At 46.0% G+C, this 20105-nt stretch overlaps 1 protein-coding gene across 4 annotated transcripts in view; it reads right to left on the minus strand.

Annotated features, from left to right (window-relative positions):
- Window positions 1–20105, minus strand: part of RNLS (renalase, FAD dependent amine oxidase) — a 74706-nt gene that overhangs the window by 14741 nt on the left and 39860 nt on the right. For 2 of the 4 annotated variants that reach the window (XM_051617065.1, XM_051617064.1), the window contains exon 5: window positions 1688–1861. The exons of 1 other annotated variant lie outside the window; for it this stretch is intronic. In XM_051617065.1, the coding sequence (XP_051473025.1) occupies window positions 1688–1861 (174 nt within the window). The remainder of the gene's footprint in view (window positions 1–1687; window positions 1862–20105) is intronic. One more of the 4 variants, XM_051617066.1, reaches the window with a different exon arrangement.

Genomic DNA, 20105 nt, shown 5'->3' on the forward strand with positions numbered 1-20105 from the left:
AGATCATCTTTAAGGTGCCTTCCAACCCAAACCATTCCATGATTCAAAGTTCAACAAAGGGAAATCTGGAGCCTTGCAACTGAGAGCAGGCTGCCCCAAGCCACACTACACACTGAGGCAAACAGGACAGAAAGCAGCTCTGCAGACAAGAACCTTCTGCTCATAAGGAGCAGCAATCATCAGTGCACCTTTGCAGCAGAGGTGCAGACTCACTGCATCTCCATCCTGGGAGATGTACAAAGTGGAGCAGGACAGAGCCTTGAGCAACTCAAGCTTGGCAGCTGGATGTCACTTCAAGCCTATGTGGGGGTAGGACCAGATGACCTTCAGTTGTCCCTTCCAACATGAATGGCTGTGGCTCTAATTGGTAGAGGCAAGTAATGGACCAGGAGGCAATATCCACAGGCTGAGCCTTGGGAAGTTCAAGCTGCAGGTGAAGAAACATGTCTTCTCACCATGGAGGCACAGCTCTGGGAAAGGTCACCAGTAATGTGGGGGATCTTCATCCCGGGTTTTTTAGACCTCAGCTAGACAAGGCACGTCTGCCCTGCCCTTGTGTTGGTACAGCCTGCTGTGAGGGGAAGCTGGAGCAGAGCTCTTCAGAGGTCCTGAATACCAGTGCTGCTGTGATCCTGTGACACTCTGCGATTCTTCCATCAAATGGCTCGTCTGCAGGGCCCAAGAGAGAAAGTGTGCCCAACTTTTGGGCTGTTTTCTAGCACGGTGATGGCATCTAGGTATAAGGACGAGGCTTGCACTAACCACCATCACTGATGGCTGCAGGCTGCAATGAATCCCACCTGCACAAGGAAGAGCAGGAGGAGAAGCCTGGCAGCTCTCAGTCTGACCGTGCTTGAGCGCCATGAATGCGGTAATACTGAATAATGATGTTGTAGGCAGCAGCTGATGATGAAAATCCCTCCTTATTCTGTGCCAGTGAGTCACAGTGCTTTGTAGGTCACTACGAAGGTTTTTACCCCCATTTCACAGCTGTGGTTAAGCCTGGTCATTGTCACCATGTGAGCAAGTGACAGAATGGGGAAATGCTTTCCTAACGAACTTGATTAAACTCAGTGGATACTCGTGAGCTATTCCATGCCAACACACTCTTGGTATATGACATACATTTAATAAATAAAACATGCACTTACTCAGCTGCCATCTTCCAGAGACAGATGAGAAGTGTCTGCCTGGCAGGATGTTCTCCAGCTTTACCAGCCATTTCAAGGATTTTCCATGATTACAAAAGCACGCTGGAGAACTCCAAATGCAAGGGAACAGCCTCTATCATACAACTCTTTCCCACTCCAAGCGTGCTTGGTGGAAAGAACAGGAGTTGTAAAGTAATGGATGATGGGAGACAAATTGGCAGATGTCTGAATCAATGTTTAAACAAAGGAACTCCAGCTCTTTCTTGGAATAGCAACATTTTGATGTCTCATATCCCCCGACACTGGTTTCATAAATGCAGTAACATAAACCATGTGCTGGGCAGTGATTTTCTGAGGACCTTCCCACTTTCATTGTGTATTTTATTACAGGCCAAATGTGACATTAAATTCTATCCGCTGCGGCTTGGAGTTAAATACTTGCTGTGTTCAGAATAGCAACACTCAATTAAACAGAGTTTTCACGATCTACACCCTCTATTGTCACCGTGTTTAAGGGAAATAATGGGAGCACTGACCTATATTGCGTTTCTTATTATCGATGGAGATGAAGCGTATGCAGGGATTACCAGTGATGTACTGGGCAGCCCAGGGGACATCAATCCTTGTACCAGCTTCATAAAAAAGTCCCAGAGCATAGCGGGAGGAGTAGCTTGCAGATTCCAGTTGCTGCTTTTGACTTTCACTAATTACTGTGGAAAAAAGGAAAGAAAGGAAAAGAAAAATCAGACAATCCCTCTTCTCTCACAACATCAAATACGTGAATGTTGTGGCTAAGCTGATTATTCCCTCCTGAAAATGACCAGATGGCTAAAAGTAAGAATTTAACATTAAGCTTTGTAAGATTTTTTTTTCTGGGACACCTCGTCATGAAGTTTTAATGGTGCATTATGTCAAGTACCTCCTTCCCACGCAACCCTCCCCCATCTGCTGGTGGTTTATCTCCCCGTTGCCTCTGCCTTACAATGTTGATGACCGGTGACTTGTTTCCAAATCTTTTCCAAGGGTTAATAAATGGGAATGAGAGGTTTGGGTTGCCCCTAGCACACTCTGTAAATGGTTGTATGACTCTGCAAAACCCAACTTCTCTGCTGCAATTCAAATGAAGAAAATTCAGCACACCAAGGGTTTGGAGTAAAGTTCACCTCCTTCAGCTCAACTAAAGCAGTTTGGAAAATTTCAGGGCAAGTGCGAACCCATTCCTCCCTAGGACTAACTCTTCTAAGTCCATCCTCCTTCCTCTCTCCCACAGCTTCTCTCCAGCTTCTGCAGTCCCAGGACCGGGAGATTTCTTGGCAAAGCCTGGGATAAAGAGGGGAAGGGGGGAACTGAGCTGGGGTTTGGGATGTCCATCAGCACCAGGCCCTCTTCTTCTCTATCTCTAGACATATCAAGGAGATGGGGGTCATCAAGAGCAGTCAACATGGTTTTACCAAGGGTAAGTCATGTTTGACTAACCTCATAGCCTTCTATGAGGAAATTACTAGGTGGATAGATGATGGTAGAGCGGTAGATGTGGTCTATCTTGATTTCAGTAAAGCATTTGACACCGTCTCCCACAGCATCCTTGTAGATAAGTTGATCAAGTATGGGTTTGATGATCAGGCAGTGAGGTGGATCAAGAACTGGTTGAAAGGAAGAAGTCAGAGAGTTGTAGTCAATGGGGCAGAATCTAGTTGGAGGCCTGTGACTAGTGGAGTCCCTCAGGGGTCGGTACTGGGACCGGTGTTGTTCAATATCTTCATCAACGACCTGGATGAGGGCACAGAATGTACCCTCAGCAAGTTTGCTGATGACACCAAGCTGGGAGGAGTGGCTGACACACCAGAAGGCTGTGCTGCCATTCAGAGAGACTTAGACAGGCTGGAGACTTGGGCGGGGAAAAACCTGATGAAGTTTAACAAGAGCAAGTGTAGAGTTTTGCATTTGGGGAAGAAAAACGCCATGCACCAGTACAGGTTGGGGGCTGACCTGCTGGAGAGCAGTGTAGGTGAAAGGGACCTGGGGGTCATGGTAGACAGGAGGATGACCATGAGTCAGCAGTGTGCCCTTGTGGCTAAGAAGGCCAATGGCATCCTGGGGTGTATTAGAAAGGGTGTGGTTAGTAGGTCAAGAGAGGTTCTCCTCCCCCTCTATTCTGCATTGGTGAGGCCACATCTGGAATATTGTGTCCAGTTCTGGGCCCCTCAGTTCAAGAAGGACAGGGAAGTGCTTGAAAGAGTCCAGCGCAGAGCCACAGGGATGATTAAGGGAGTGGAGCATCTCCCTTATGAGGAAAGGCTGAGGGAGCTGGGTCTCTTTAGTTTGGAGAAAAGGAGACTGAGGGGGGACCTCATCAATGTTTACAAATATGTAAAGGGTGAGTGTCAAGACGATGGAGTTAAGCTTTTTTCAGTGAAGACCAGTGATAGGACAAGGGGTAATGGATACAAGTTGGAGCATAGGAGGTTTAAGATGAATATCAGGAAAAATTTTTTTACTGTAAGAGTGACAGAGCACTGGAACAGGCTGCCCAGAGAGGTTGTGGAGTCTCCTTCGCTGGAGACATTCAAAACCCGCCTGGATGCCTTCCTGTGTGATGTACTCTAGGTGACCCTGCTCTGGCAGGGGGGTTGGACTAGATGATCTTTCGAGGTCCCTTCCAACCCCTAGGATTCTATGATTCTATGATTCTATGATTCTTACAGCCACGATAAATAATCACAATGTATTATGTATCAAAGTCCTATAAATGAGCAAATAAATATGGAAGGCTGACAGAACTGGGTTTGTTCAGCCTAGGGAAAAGGCTCAGGGGAGACCACATTGGCATGTTCCCATGCTTCAAGTGTGGCTACCAAGAAGATGGAGACTCTCTTTTTGCAAGGAGTCACATGGAGAAGACAAGGGGTGATGGGTGAAAGTTGCTCCTGGGGAGATCCCAACTGGGACACCAGAAAAAAAATTTCACTATGAGAACAGCGGGATATTGGAAATACCACCTCATGAAAGCAGTGGATTCCCAAACACTGGACACTTTTAAGACTCTGCTTGACAGGGTGCTGGGCCATCTAAACTGTGTTTCTACCTAGAAAGGTTGGACCAGACAACCCTTGAGGTCCCTTCCACCCTGGCATTCTATGAAGCTGTAATACTCCTACTCTCCCATTGGAACTCTACGTGGACACTACTCTTTGTCCATGTTACTCTGGCAACTCATTTACCCTTGGGGATGGGAAAATAAACAAAACCTCCCCTGGCCTGTGAAGCAAGTTCCCCTGGGATGCAGGGACCTCTGCACTGTGGGAAAGCAAGTGAGATGGAGAAGAGCTTGGGGCTGGGGGGCTGCAGGGGCCATGCTGCCTGAGCTCGTGCCCTGTCCCTGCTCTGCAGCACTGGTGGGCTGCTGCTGGGGAAGGGACCAGCAGGTTTACATCTGCTCAGGCAAATAGTTTATTGCACAGGGGAAAGAAACCATTTATTATCCAGCAGGTATGACCTTCACCACATTAAATGTTGCCAGCCAGTTGGCTCCGGACTACCTCATTTAGGACCTTTTATGGATCTGTCTTCACAGGCTGTAAAGTTTCAGAAGGTGCTGGGGGTCACTGGGGATGGCTGCTGAACAGCAGTGTGGCAATCAAAGATCAGCCACGATTTCATCAACTTTATGTGTATGTGTACAGGTGGAGCTTGGCCAGGGAAGTGACACAGGGATGCACCACAAGTGACAGAGCTGCTGTGACTTCACAGATCATAGAATCATAGCAGCCTTGGGTTGGAAGGGACCTCTAAAGGTCACCTAGTCCAGCCCCCCTGCAGTAAGCAGGGACATCTTTAACTAGATCAGGTTGCTCAGAGCTTTGTCAAGCCTGACCTTGAATGTCTCCAGGGATGGGGCCTCCACCATCTCTCTGGGCAACATGTTCCAGTGATCCACCACCCTCACTGTAAAGAACTTATCTACTTTAAATCTCCTCTGCTCCAGTTTAAGACTGCCTCTCATCCCACTGCTACACCCTTGTAAGCAGTCCCTCCCCAGCCCCCTTGCTGATGTATGTTTGCTAACTAATCTGCTTGATTATTGCTAAGGTTTTTTAAAAATGATGTCTGTGTCTCACTGGATTATAGACTGCTGCAAATTTACAAAAACAGGCCCATTTTTATAGCTTGAGAAGTCAGGCAATAAAGTGATGTCAAGTTTGAAATAAAAAAAAAAAAAGCTAAACTGGAAGCTATGGGTTGTAAGACTGAGGTTTTTTCCCTGCTTCATCCATTATGTGTATTAGCAGGGCCAACAAGTTGATCTAAGGACATGAAGAGAGCCTTCATTTTGAATTTCCATACTTTTATTGGTTTAAATGAAAACCAGACTGTTGTTTTAATGGTGTGCATGAAACCACAAAATAACTATTAATTTTTCCCCTTCCAACAAAAATGGTTAAGATGATTTTAATAACATTGAGGGGGGGGGGGAAGAAACAACAAACAGCTTTAAGACCAGGGAATTGTCCAAGCACAGAGAAATCAGCCTTGGTGATACTTTTAAAGCAGTGCATAAAGATATGAAAAATATTCTGTTTTCCACTGCAAACCTCACCCACAGCTGCACTGCAAATGCCACTGAAGTAAACGTCCCCTGGAGATTTCATCACATCAAAGCAAGGGGCATGTAGACTTTATTTGCTGTTTCTCTAGACACTGACAGCAGAGTGGATTACTTATCTGTAACACTCAATAAATATAGTAAGAGCCTTTTATCTGGTGTTCCAGTACTTTAATGTCACCTCGCTGCCTCACTCGTGTTGTGGGAAGGAGATGACCCAGAGAATGGGCCAGGAAGAGAGAGGACAGCCAAGGCTTGAGCTGGCAGGCTGGAAGCTTGGGCATCTCGCCATTCCAGGGGCTAGGAGGGAGCCCAGCCTCCCATGGCAGAGGCCAGAGAAGCAAAAATAAACCCAGCTGCTCTGATGGCCAAGAATCGACTGGGACAGTCATGGATTAATCCCAGACACTTCATGGTTTGGCAGCAAGTAAGGGAGGGGACTGCAATATGGACCTTTATCTGCAGAAAGGGTCCACATGGATCCTTCACCTGTGTGTCTGGGCCTCTTCATTTTTTCCCTACTTTATTCCTGTGACTATACAGCTCCCCTACCACCTACACTGTCCTGCATAAAGTGTCATTGTTTCCTCTGACTACTTTGCTTAAGATTGTATTTGCAGCGTCTGACTTGGTGACAGGCTGACAGTAAATCTCAACGTGCCAGTCAGGTGCTGCTCATGAGCACCACTGATCAGTGGCTAGTGATCACTACTTTACAAGTTAAAAAGGAAACTGTGGTTAAACGGTGACAAAGGTATTTTTAGCCTAGGTATCAACTCAAGAGACATTAGCAAGAGGCTCACCCAACAGAACTCAGCCAAGGAGCTGGAGATACAGGTCGTTGTCACAGCTGATGGAGTGCTACCATAGCTCTGTTCAGGAGATTATTCACCATGGCATGTTGTCATAACTATCACACAATGAAGCCTCCTTGGATGGCAACTGCTTCTCCCTTAGCAGGTTTGAGGAGCTTTTTCCTGCTGCTCTCCAAGAGCAATAATGTGCTGCTCTGTGCCCTCTAGCTGAGTGGTGAGAAAGGACAAACTTCTGAAGCAACAGAATCGCAGACTGGTTTGGGTTGGAAGGGACTTTGAAGATCACCTAGTCCCAACACCCTGCATGGGCAAGGACACCTCCCACTAGACCAGATTTCTCCAAGCCTCATCCAACCTGCCCTTCAACACTTCCAGGGATGGGGCAGCCACACCTTTTCTGGGCATCCTGGGCCAGTCTCTCACCACTCTCACAGCGAAGAATTTCCTCCTAATGTCTCACCTAAATCTCCCCTCTTCCAGTTTAAAGCCACTGTCCCTTGTCCCATCCCTCCAAGCCCTTGTCAAAGTCCCTCCCCAGCTTTCCTTTATTCAGGCACTGGAAGGTGCTCTAAGGTCTCCCTGGAGCTTTCTCTTCTCCAGGCTGAATGACACAGGGCCATGACATGGGCTCTCTGTCCCCGCACTGACCACTGACCGCTTCAAGACACGGGCTGTCCCTGCTACTGCTGCTGCGTGGGAGGGAGCAGGGGTTATGAGAAAGGCTTTGCTCTCAACTTCAGCTTCCTTATCAAACAGCTCCAGACTTTTTTTTAAAGGGCAGCATAACAGTTAAACACAACCATGTCTGTATCTGCACTAAAATACTCACTAAACACGGTTCCCTGTTGCAATGTGCTTTTCTTTTTCTCATTCTGCTCAGCTTTTGAGGAATAATCCTGTTGGGATCCCAGGCAATGCTCCCTCCTGCATCTCTGCAACATCTGTAGGAACTCCAGTAACTATTTCAAATCACTGAAGTCCTGGCTGACTTGGCAGAAAGCTTCTTTAGCGAAAGTTTGTGAAGGAAAGCTTTATCTAAAGGTCTTTATTGAAAACACAGAAAGGAAAAGCATCATTAGAAATGTAGATGGTTCAGTGGAGAAAGAAAGATGCTGGGGAAAAAAAGACAGCTACAAGTAAGTTTTGATGAAGCTCCTAATGATTTTGAGAACTAATTCAGTTTTTAAACTTAACAAACCTCTCTCCTCCTCCCCCAGTTCTGCAGTTTATTCTTAACCCTTCTGCTGTGCCCAGCTGAGGAGCCTCATGCTGCTCCCTTCAGCCTACGTGCTCCGTGTCTAGTTCGCAGGTGGATTTAATGCATATGTTGACATCAGAGTCACAATTTTTGTGTCTGTATTAATGGGAAAAATAACCTTTTGGATTCATTATGTGGATGCCTGGGTTGGGAGCACAGAAGGCAACTGTTAACCAGAAGTATAGTCACAGAATCACAGGATGTCAGGGGTTGGAAGGGACCTCTGAAGATCATCGAGTCCAACCCCCCTGCCAGAGCAGGACCAAAACTAGGGCAGGTCACTCAGAAAGGCATCCAGACAGGTCTTGAAAGTCTCCAGAGAAAGAGACTGTGCAACCTCTCTGGGCAGCCTGTCCCAGGGCTCGGTCACCCTCACAGGAAAGAAGTTCTTCCTCGTGTTGAGGTGGAACTTCCTGTGATGGAGTTTGAATCCATTGCCCATGGTCCTTTCCTTGGTGATGCCACTGGCAGCAACGCAGCCCCTGCAGATGTGTAAGTGGCATTTTAGTCTCCTGAATGTGCAGCAGATGTGAGGCCCTCACATGACACACCACAGAAATGCTGCTCACTTTGGTTTATTATATTTATGGGTTTGATTTGGTTTATTCTATTTATGGGTTTGATTCAGAATTAATAACAACTCAGCTTACAAAATAATCCTCTGCTAAGCTTCCACCCTGGGAAGAGCAGGATATGACATTTATAAGGAAGTAAAACTAATGGAGAAGAACTTATTTTTCACAATCCAAACTCTTCCTGTGGTTACATCACCACCTGCCTGGGGAAAAAAAAGCCAGTCTTGTAATGGTTAAAAATGCCAATATTTTAGCTGGGAAATTCCTTCCAGTTTTGCCTGGGAGGGAGCAGAAACACATGGCTCTGCGGAGCCACCATGACAGACTGACTCCTTCCAGCAAGGAAGCAAGATACTCAGGATTGTCCAGGAGACTTTGGACATGGTTGGAAATTAGAGTCACTTGTGAAGAATCCCAAGAAATTAGTCAATAAAATCCAAATAAAACATAAAATAGAGATGTACACCACCCTACACATAGAACAACATTTATTCTGTGTTATTCTTGCCAGGTCTGCTAGTTCATGTGACTGGCACAGAAGCTGATGGAAGCAGGTGACATTTTGAGAAAATCAGATTTGATTCAGAGACCTCTGTTTTGATGAAACTTCTTCTCTTTCGGCTAACAGACTTTGAAAAGTTTAGCTGAGGAATAAATAAAGCTCATTGTCACATTTCTTCTGGATTAATTTGCGAATTAATCCAGATTCATCTTCCTGCAGTGCCATGTGATTACAGAGGACTTAGAAGAGCTTCCCTCCTACATCAGGTTACAAAGTACTCCACACAGTCCTGCTCCTTTCTGGTGCCAAAATGTAAAAGCTCATTACTTACATAAATCTTCATCATAAAACATTTAGCAAAGAACTTATGCACCTTCTGTCCACAGCACTGAGCTAGACAGTAAAGTTGAGAGGATTTATCTTCTTGAAGTGCAACACCAGTTGCCAAAATGTTATTAAAAGCTCTTCAAGGCAAGAAAGGAAGATGTCAGCTTATTGCTCTTTGATTTGACTCATACCAAACAGAGAAATAAATTGAAGCAGATCTGCCTGATAGCTCTGGCTTCTGGGCTGCAGCTCCCCACTGACTAGGGTGAAGATGCTAATGGCATAGAAAGCTGGAGAGCAGCAACTGGAGGCTCATCCAGAAGGTACAGACCAACTCCACCATTCCCTATGACTCAACTTCAGTCAATACCTGGAGGGACAACCAGACAGCGGCAAAGCACGCTCAGGGAATCCAAGTGCAGCTTTACCATAATGAATAACAAAGTTAATCCAGTTTAAATAAGTGCTAGAGAAAATGCTTTCAGGCATTAATTATTGAGGAAGGATTCAGCTGGCCACCGGAAATGGCCACTTTAGACCAAAAAATTAACATACTTTCCCTCGTGTTAAAGCAGATGCTGGTGTCCAGTTCATTACCAGGAGGACAAAAAAGGAAAGATTACAGGGCAGAGCTGTGCACATCAAACACATGCAAGAATTGCATTCAACTTTCACAAGAACCCCCTTGGGGTGATTTTAAGGGGATTTTTCCCCGATTTAGGCCAGATTTGTTATTAAGTTTCAGTATGACCTGTATTTGAACTATCCTCCTTCCATTTTCTGCACCAGTCCAAACAACTTTATTGGGCCTTCCAGTTCTTGTGCTGGAAGAGGGATCTACACTTCCAGAGCCTGCTACCACAACGCAGCTGGCTCTGCCAGGCTGGAGAATCCCAGGGTGTTTAGTCACCCCTTGACAAGAAGCCACTCCATGCCCCTGGCCAAGCAGCCCCGAGGGCATCTCTGAAGCTTCTGGCATGATGAAAACATAACTGCATGCAATACTGAAGTTGCAGGCACACCAAGGCTGTATCTAGCAGCGTCATGATGTCCCCATCTTCTGTTCTCTATTTATTTTCAATTAAATTTTAAACATGCAGTTTTCTTTCACAGTCCTTGGGAGAGATGAGCTTGTATTTTCATTGGAGCTGAAGCTCTCACTGAAGTTGGTCAGATTGGGTTTCTGGATCTGATATATAAAGACAGAATTGGGTGTTTTTCAATCGCTTCACATATTTTCACTTCCCATCACAAAATGAAAGGACAGAAGAAACCAGTGCCTCTTGTGAAGAGAAACAGAACATGGAGCTCCTGGAGAGTCCAGAGGAGCCACGGAGATGATCTGAGGGCCGGAGCAGCTCTGCTCTGGAGACAGGCTGGGAGAGTTGGGCTGTTCAGCCTGGAGAAGAGAAGGCTCCAGGGAGACCTGAGAGCAGCTTCCAGTGCCTGAAGGGGCTCCAGGAAAGCTGGGGAGGGGCTTGGGACAAGGGCAGGGAGGGAGAGGATGAGGGGAAACGGATTAAAACTGGGAGAGACTGAAATGTTAGGAAGAAATTCTTCACTATCAGGGTGGTGAGGCACTGGAATGGGTTGCCCAGGGAGGTTGTGGATGCCTTAACCCTGGAAGTGTTCAAGGCCAGGTTGGGAGTCTAGTGGGAGGTGTCCCTGCCCATGCAGGGAGGTTGGATCTAGATGATCTTTGAGGTCCCTTCCAACCCAAACCAGTCTGGGATTCTATGCTACAGAGACTGGCATCAGTACCTGAGGGAGCTGGTGGTTCATGGTGAGAGGTGGCAATGCTGGAGGCATCACACTGACACAAGTTTTGGAAATGAGTGGCAGAATACAGGGAGAAGATGCTCCAGTCAACTTGCACCTTCCTCCAGTAAGCCAGCTGCACAACCACACAATCAAGAGAAGTACACCAGAGAAACAGCAGTGTCTCTCTCCCCATCCCTTCTGCTAATGCTTACCTGCCTTCCTGTCACAGGGAAGAGCCAGTGTCATCTCTGAGAGCATCCAAGCCCACCAGGAGCACTTCTGCTGGCCATTATTTTGGTACTGCAAGTTTAGTAATACCTGGTATCTCCCTTCATTTTCCAGGTATGAAATATACAACCAGGAGGAGCTTGGCCTAATGAAATCTGAACAGAAGCTTGAGTGGCCAGTTCTGGTCTACCTCCTCACCTTGGTCACTGACCTGCAACACAGCCTTGGGCAAATCATGGAACCCTCCTATACACAGGTCTTTGAGTTCTAAAACCAAAGTAATTATAATCACCTTTCTCATAATATTGTGGGAGTGAATGAATCAAATTCCTTCCTAAAGAGCAGATGTAGTGGAAGTGAAGTAGAAGAGGCAGCCAAGAAGTGGTTTGCTGCCGTTCCCTCCTCCAGTGATAGTACAGCTACAGTTCCCATATGTTTTTTACTGTTCAGGAAAGATTGTGTTAAATACTGGAGGACCTGTCTGCTGCTTTACCTGTTTAAGAAATAGCTACTGGGGAATTAAATGACCTTACATGTCTGTAGGGAATTTTTGGACATCTATTCTACTATTCCTCAATACTAAGTTTTGTTTTCTCAATTAATCATAAACAGTCTCCCTTCTTTAACATTATTAATTACCATGAATATTTATCTGCCACATAATTTAGCTTCAATGTTTCCAAGCTGCTTTGTTTCAGTTCATTAGTTTGGTCTGAAGATGCTATAGGTCTTTTATCACCCACAGATGGGTCATCTAAGAGCTCTGTTCATTTCCACTCTCCTCTCCTACAGTAAACCCAGGCCTGTTGGTGAGCACCTCACTGCATCCTGATATACCACAGCAAAGCTGGGGCTGGTTTTAAAGCAAAGGAGAAAAAAAAAAAAAAGCAGCACAGAACAAATCTCAGAGTGAAAAGGGATTCTGAAGCCAAGTATGATGAGTCCTGATATAGATGAGAGGTTGCCCTGCTAGAAAGCAGCCCCATGGAGAAGGACCTTGGGGTCCTGGTGGACAACAGGTTATGCATGTGACAACAATGTGCCCTTGTGGCCAAGAGAGCCAATAGTATCTTGGGATGTATTAAGAACAGTGTGGCCAGCAGGTCAAGGGAGGTTCTCCTCCCCCTCTACTCTGCCCTCATAAGACCCCATCTGGAGTGTTGGGTCCAGTTCTGGGCTCCCCAGTTCAAGAGGGACAGGGATCTACTGGAAAGAGTCCAAGGGAGGCTATGAGGATGATGAAGGGACAGGAACATCTGTCATATGAGGAAAGACTGAGAGACCTGGGGCTGTTTAGTCTGGAGAAGAGAAGACTGAGAGGGGACCTGATTAATGTGTATAAATATCTGCAGGGTGGGTGTCAAGAATGGGCCAGTCTCTGTTCAGTGGTGCCTGTGACAGGACGAGGGGAAATGACACAGGAAGTTCCACCTCAACATGAGAAGAAACTTCTTTGCTGTGAGGGTGACAGAGCCCTGGGACAGGCTGCCCAGAGAGGCTGTGGAGGCTCCTTCTCTGGAGACTTTCAAGACTCATCTGGACACGTTCCTGTGTGACCTGCCCTGGGTGTTCCTGCTGCAGCAGGGGGTTGGACTGAATGACCTTCAGAGGTCCCTCCCAACCCCTATGGTTCTATGATTCTATGAAACCACTCAGGAAAGGAGAGTTGCCACAAGGCAATGGTTTTCCCCATGTGATAAAGCTCTGTTCTCTCTCTTGGGCTGCTGAGCTGAAAAGCCAAGAAGTATTAAACTGTACTGTTCATCCTGAGGAAAGTAGAAAGTGGCCACTAGTTAAAAGGCAAAAGGATCACAATCAGAGAGCTACCAGTGAGGAGAGGAGGAACAGCACTGACACAGAGACATGCCAGGAAACTCACAACAGATCACACACAAATATTTGCAGAAAAAAAAAAAGGACTAAATCATATTCAGAGGAAGTCTGTGATTTTCTGCTGCTGGAAGAAATCTTCTCATCATGAGCTTAAACACTGAATACATTGAAATGTAATTTAAACTCCCAGTGAGGTTTTCAAGTTGATGTTTTCAAAGGCATACAAATTATTTCAGAGGATGGGCCCATATTCTATGAAGACTGAGGGAACTGTGCTTGCTTTGTCAGTTCTCTGAGTTATAGGAAGAGTAGGAGGAGGATGCAACAGGTTTCAAGGGAAGAGAGGAAGACCTGAAGTAGAAAGTGTGAACTGGAGGAGAAAGAAAAGGCAAAGACACTCTTTTCTCACCTCATTAACAGGGAAAACAGATACTGGCTAAATGTCATCCAACACAACGCCCACACCAACCTACACTCCCTGGGCACTTGCAGCTTTCTGATTACCAGCATTTTGCCAAATCCCATCTAATTAATCTAATTGCTCCCTGTCTCAAGAGGATTTTTATGAAGCCTTTAGTTGACACCAAATAATGTTTAAAAGCAGGCAGTAAATGTATTTTAAGGGGTTGTGGGGAAGGAAAGGAAACCATAAACTTTATTCTTTCAAAAGAAAGTAAAACTTATCCGAAGAACAAATTTATTAAAAAGCACAAAAGTTTATTTTTAGAAGCTGTCTGTGCTGTAATAATTAGTTCCACGGAATTTGGGACACGCAGCTTCAAGAATCCACATAAAGGTACATGACACCAGAGCATCACAGGTCTGATGATTTATATAATCATGTCATGGACCACCTACTGATCTAAATTTGGATAGAATTCAAAGCTTAAGATTGACAAAATGGTGTACAAAATGTAAAAAAGAAAATGAAACACAATTCCTTTGGGAAATCTCTAAATACTTTTGAAAGAGAAAGCAAATCCACTTGGTGAGGAAGGACAGTCTATTGGGCAATGGGAAATGCCAAGACTTCAAAAGCACCTGCCTGGACAGAGGCTTTCTGCAGGAAAAAATCCTCACCCCCCCCCATCTTTCAGAATTTACATGACTCAGATCTTCTCTAAAAATGCCACAGATAAACCTTTGTCTTTTAATCTCCCAGCAAGTTTCATTACCTTTCAAATCAACCACCAGAACTGTGCAGTACTCAATAACCCCCTCACAGAAGCAAGAAGACCCAGGATATGAAATGCCACTTAGAGCCACACGTGCCATACTGTCCCTGTCCATAGACAGAGCACATGGGATTTGTGTTCAGTTGTTAATCTAACAGGTTGTGGTTATATTTCTTTCTGGCTTTTATTTTGCTTTTTTTTCCCCCCCTGCAGCTGAATTAGTTCTAGACTTTACGGGGTTTTCCTCCCAGAAGTTCTAATAAAGCAGCGACCGAAAAGCTGAAACAGTTTTATTATTTCCTAGTTTTAGAATCACATTTGAATTCTTCTGTGTGTATTTCAGGGGAGAAGGGAAAACTTAATTTCTGGTGTATTCCAGCACTGCTAATGGAAGAACCTGCTGCTATGGATTGAAAGGGACAGGAAAGAGAAGAAGGGCAAGAACCAGGACTGAATAAAGAAATGCCAGGAGATAAGCAGGAGGGCATGTCCAAAAGAAAGACAACATGAAATACAAGGCAATAGGGCAGGAGGTAAAGACAGTGAACAACATGGTAGAGGGAACAGATTTACTAACAAAAAAGTTTAAGGAAAATCACTTTTACCCAAGAAAGTGAAGGATGAGTCAAGAGAAATGTGAACTAAATGAGGCAAACAGAACTGAACAAAGAGACAGACCAGAATGCAGGCTGAGATCAGCAGACATTTCTGTGCACTTCATGGCAGATGTTCTGTCTCCCTAAATTTAGAAGAGACAATGGGATGAATCCTCCTACTGAATTGGCAGGGTGCTTTATTTTCAATTATGTGGTTTAAGAATTAAAGCTGCCGTGGCTGGTGCTAAATATCTGAAAACCTCAACCAGGTTGGCAATGTCAAGGTTGTAGAGATAAGTCCAAAGGCAATTACAAAGTACTTCAAGGCATTGGGGCCACTGGTTGAAGGCTTGGGTGTGCAGGTGGTGTTTTCATCAGTCCCTCAAGTGGTAGGGGAAAATACTGAAATAGGGAGGAAAATACATCTGATTAACTCAAAGACAACATGAAATACAAGGCAACAGGGCAGGAGGTGAAGACAATGGACAACACAGTAGAGGTAACAGATTTACAAACCAAAAGGTTTAAGGAAAATCACTTTGAAGGAAGAAAGTGAAGGATGAGTCAAGAGGAACGTGAGTTAAATGAGGAAAACAGAATTGAATAAAGAGATAAACCAGAATGGAGGCTTACAGCTGAGATCAATGGACACTTCTGTGCATTTCCATTGGAAATGTTCTGTTGGGGTGGCCCTCCACATCAGACAAACAAATGGATGCCTAAAAATGAATGAAAGCGATGAGGGTTGAGTCCCTATGGATAAGAATCAATGGGAAGGCCAACAAGGGTGATATAGTGGTTGAAGTCTGTTATAGACCACCTAACCAGGATGAGGAGGTGGATGAAATATTCCATAAGAAGTTGGGAGAGGTTTCACTATTGCTACCCCTTGCTCTAACAGGGGACTTCAACTTCCCAGATGTCTGCTGGAAATATAATACAGCAGAGAGAGAACATTCCCAGAGGTTCCTGGAGTGCACCAGGGAAGGTGCCCTTCTGGACTTGCTGCTTGTGAACAGAGAAGGTCTTGTGGGGGAAGTAACAGCTGGAGGAAGTCTAGGGCACAGTGACCATGAACTTACAGAGGGCAGACTTTGATCTGTTCAGGAGACTGATTGACAAAGTCCTTTGGGAGACCGTCGTGAAGGGCAAAGGAGTCCAGGAAGGCTGGACATACTTCAAGAAGGAAGTCTGAAAGGCCCAGGAGCTGCTGTACCCATGTGCCGAGAGACAAGAAGTCGGGGAAGAAGACTGGCCTGGCTGAACAGAAAGATTTGGCTGGAGCTCAGGAAAAATAGGTTTATGCCTCTGGAAGAGAGGACAGGCATCTCATGAGGAACACAGAGATGCAGGAAGGCAATGCAGGGAGAAAATCAGGAGGGCCAAAGCCCAAATTGAACTCAACTTGCCTACTGCTGTCAGAGAGACAAAAAAATCTTTCTGTAAATAGATTAATAACAAAAGGAGTACTAGGGAGAATCTCCATCTTTCATTGGACACAGGAGGAATCATAGTGACAAAGGATGAGGGAAAGGCTGAACTGCTAAATGTCTTCTTTGCCTCAGTCAAACGGATTGTTCCCTAGACACCCAGTCCCCTGAGCTGGAAAATGGGGAATTGGGGCAGAATGAGACCTTCCTAATCCAAGAGGAAATGGTCAGTGACCTGCTACATAGTATCCTTAAGCCCATGGGGCTGGATGGGCTGTACCCAAGAGTACTGAAGGAGCTGGAGGATGTACTTGCCAAGCCTCCTCCATCATTTACCAGCAGTCCTGGCTGACAGGGGAGGTCCCAGTGGACTGGAGGGCAGTAGATGTGGTGCTCATCCACAAGAACGGCCAAAAGGAGGATTCAGGGAGCTACAGACCTGACAGTCTGACCTCGGTGCCAGGGAAGGTCAAAGAGTAGATCATCTTGCATGCCATTACACACCATATACAGAACAACCAGGTGATCAGGTCCAGTCAGCATGGGTTTATGAAAGGAAGGTCCTCCTTAACAAACCTGATCTCTTTCTATGACAAGATGCCCCTCCTGGTGGATGAGGGAAAGGCTGTGGATGTTGTCTACCTGGACATCTGTAAGGCCTTTGACACTCTCTCCCACAGCATTCTGATGGAAAACCTGGCTGCTCATGGCTTGGACGCCACAGGCTCCGCTGGGTGAAACGCTGGCTGGACAGATCCAGAGAATGGTGGGGAATGGAGCTAAATCCAGCTGGAGCCGGTCACAAGTGGGGTTCCTCAGGGCTCAGTGTTGGGACCACTTCTGTTTAACATCTTTATCAACAATCTTGATGAGGGGACATTGTCAGAACTTCAAAAACTCTTCTAAGATTTCCATTGTAAATGGTGAAAATAATAATCTAGGGAGCTGCTTTTCTTCTCCCAAACATGCTATGTGAGTTGTGACTTACTCTTCTGAACTGCAGAACCACACCAGAGGGGACCTCTCTATCATAAATACCTTCACAAAAATACTATATTCTATAATTGAATGCACAGCACCACTACCAGTCCTAAACCAGCTTTGAGTTCAGTCTGTGTTTTCAGAAAACAAACCCAAAGGCTAAACAATGAAATGTGAATAAAGACTCAGGCCCACCAGTAGATGCAATGGTAAAATACACTAAAAATGCAATGATCATTGTCCAAATGCAGAACAAAAGGAAGGCACATCTAGCACATAATCATGGATGAAAAAGTATCTTCAAATACAGAAATACAGCACTAAGAAAGCTGTTACTATTTATAGACTTGACTAGCAACAAATAATAGGTAGTTTCCACTCAAAAGTACTAGAACAGCTGGTTGGTCTCCCTGTGGCCTCTTTGATATAGATTTTTAACATAACCTGGGATTCCAGGGGAATCACACAGATGTTGAAGGGCTTGAGTATTGTGCAGAAAAGACAAAGAGAAGTGACTCAGGTACAGGGCAAAAAGTTGTCATCAGTGCCCAGGCACAGCGAGTGTAGCCTGACAGAGAGCTGCCTTACCAAAACTCTCATCATTAATGGCAACATGCCTCCAAAATAGATCTTCCTGAACAAACCTAACCTCTCTTCAAAGGGATTGTCCATTTGGTTGATGAAAGTAAGCACTCACAGGCTGTAAGGTGTACAACTTGACCCTGTCTGGATGGTGTAATGCTCAAGAGAGAGCATCACCCTGCCACAGTAACACCCGTGCTGAATGGGTTAGGAACAGGCGGGCTGAGCAGCTGGCAGTGGGTACTTCTAGGGGTTCTCTGCAGAGACTGGTAAGAAGCTTAGAAGTATATAAATGATGTCATTGCTGGAAAATTAATGGCAATGAAATTTGCTAACGGCATAAAGTCTGTCTGAGAGGGCAGCTGTGCATGACCCGTACCACCAGGATCACAGAATCATCAAGGTTGGAAAAGATCTTCAAAATCATCAAGTCCAACCACCCACGCTACAACCCCTCACCACACAACAGTGTTTCTAGTCATGAAGTGGCCAAGGAGCAGAGTGACTGGAATTCTGAAGATGTCTGGTGATGACAGCCTGTGACATAGGAGTGAACAGACACTGATGGAATGACTTGAGTGACCCTTTCAAACTTTAAGCAATTGATGAGACCTGTGCAAACTCTACCCTCAGATATCAATCCACAGATTTCAATGAGTATGGAACAATTTCATGCTCACTCATCTAGGGATAATCTGTTCCTCATCAAAGCAGGGAATGAATTACAGGAGGGCAAGCAGACAAAGTCTGGCTTTCCTTCCAAACACTGGGAGCCCCAAAGGAATGGGTGATACTCCCTTTCACCTTCACCTGAACGAAACAGCCCATATGACTCATGGAAGTCAAGGCCAAGACACAACTTCCCCACATGGCACAGTGACCTTGCATCCAAGATGGAAAAGTGATACACACCTCTCAGTGACTCTGGTTCTTCATCTTGGATGCCAGAGGAAACACTGGACTCAACTCCTGACAAGACACAAGGCCATAAAATGACTGCTATTATTTAACAAAACAGCTGGCAAGACCACCTATCAAACAGCCTCTCATTTCAAGAGAGTAACTCTCTGGTGTTAGTGAATAATCCTTAAGGAATGGGCAGGCCAAGGAAACTCCTGTTTTTGCAGCGGAGCCTTGGTTAAAAAGAAACCTTAAGTTTTACACAAATTTCATAAGAAGGGGATGGAAAGAGGGGAGAAAGTCATATAATAGAATCACAGAATCCCAGAGTGGTTTGGGTTGCAAGGGACTGTGCTGGTTTGGTTTGGTGGGTTTTTTGGTACCGGGGGAAGGGCCCCAGGGGTGGCTCCGGTGAGAAGCTGAGAAGCTGCCCCTGCTCCAAACCAGCCAAGGAGCCACTAGAGGGACAAGAGATGCCTCTGCCATGAACACACAAAAGAACTGATGTGAGAGCTGAGCAGAGCAGCACCTAAAGAAAAGAGAAGAGCTGGGCTGGAGAGGCAGAGGGAGCCGGTGGCTGCTGAGGAAGAAGGGGCAGAAGGTGCCCGAGCAGCAGTTTCCCTGCAGCCCATGGCGAGATGGCAGCTGTGCCCCTGCATCCATGGAGGAACGTGGTGGGACATTCCCTGGGGGTGCCAGGAGGGGTGAACTTGGCCAGTGGACTCGGATGTTGTGGCCAGAGGACTCAGGTTTGCTGCCCGCGGCCTGGGATGGTGCAGCTGTGGAAGCCCCCGGGCAGGGGAGGTGCCTGTTCCCGAAGCCCCCGGGACTCTGCGGGCTGTGTTTGATTGGTGGGACATTATTATTTTTCCCCTCAAGTTGAGTCTGTTTTGCCCGGGACCTTAATGGGTGAAGATCCCTCCTTGTCCTTTGTCTCAGCCCAGGAGCTTTGTCCTCCTCACCCCAGAGTGTGTGTGTGGGGGGAGCTGAGTGAGCAGCCCCCGGGGCTGCTCCTGTGTTGTCCTGCTGGGCACAAACCACAACAGGGACCTTAAAGATCATGTAGATCCAAGCCCACTGCACGGGCAGGGACACCTCCCACCAGACCAGGCTGCTACAAGCCCCATCCAACCTGCCCTTCAACACTGCCAGGGATGGGGCAGCCACAGCTTCCCTGGGCAGCCTGGGCCAGTGTCTCACCACCCTCACAGTGAAGAATTTCTTCCTAATGTCTCACCTAGATCTCCCCTCTTCCAGTTTTTAACCCTTCCTCCTTGTCCTCTCACTCCAAGCCCTTAAATAACTTCAATTTAAAAAACACAAAAGCAACAAAGCACCCAAGCATATCCCAGGTTGCCTTGTTGGTAAGAAGCTGCGTCAGGAACACG

Source organism: Apus apus, chromosome 4, assembly GCF_020740795.1.
Source record: "Apus apus isolate bApuApu2 chromosome 4, bApuApu2.pri.cur, whole genome shotgun sequence".
NCBI lineage: Eukaryota > Metazoa > Chordata > Aves > Apodiformes > Apodidae > Apus > Apus apus.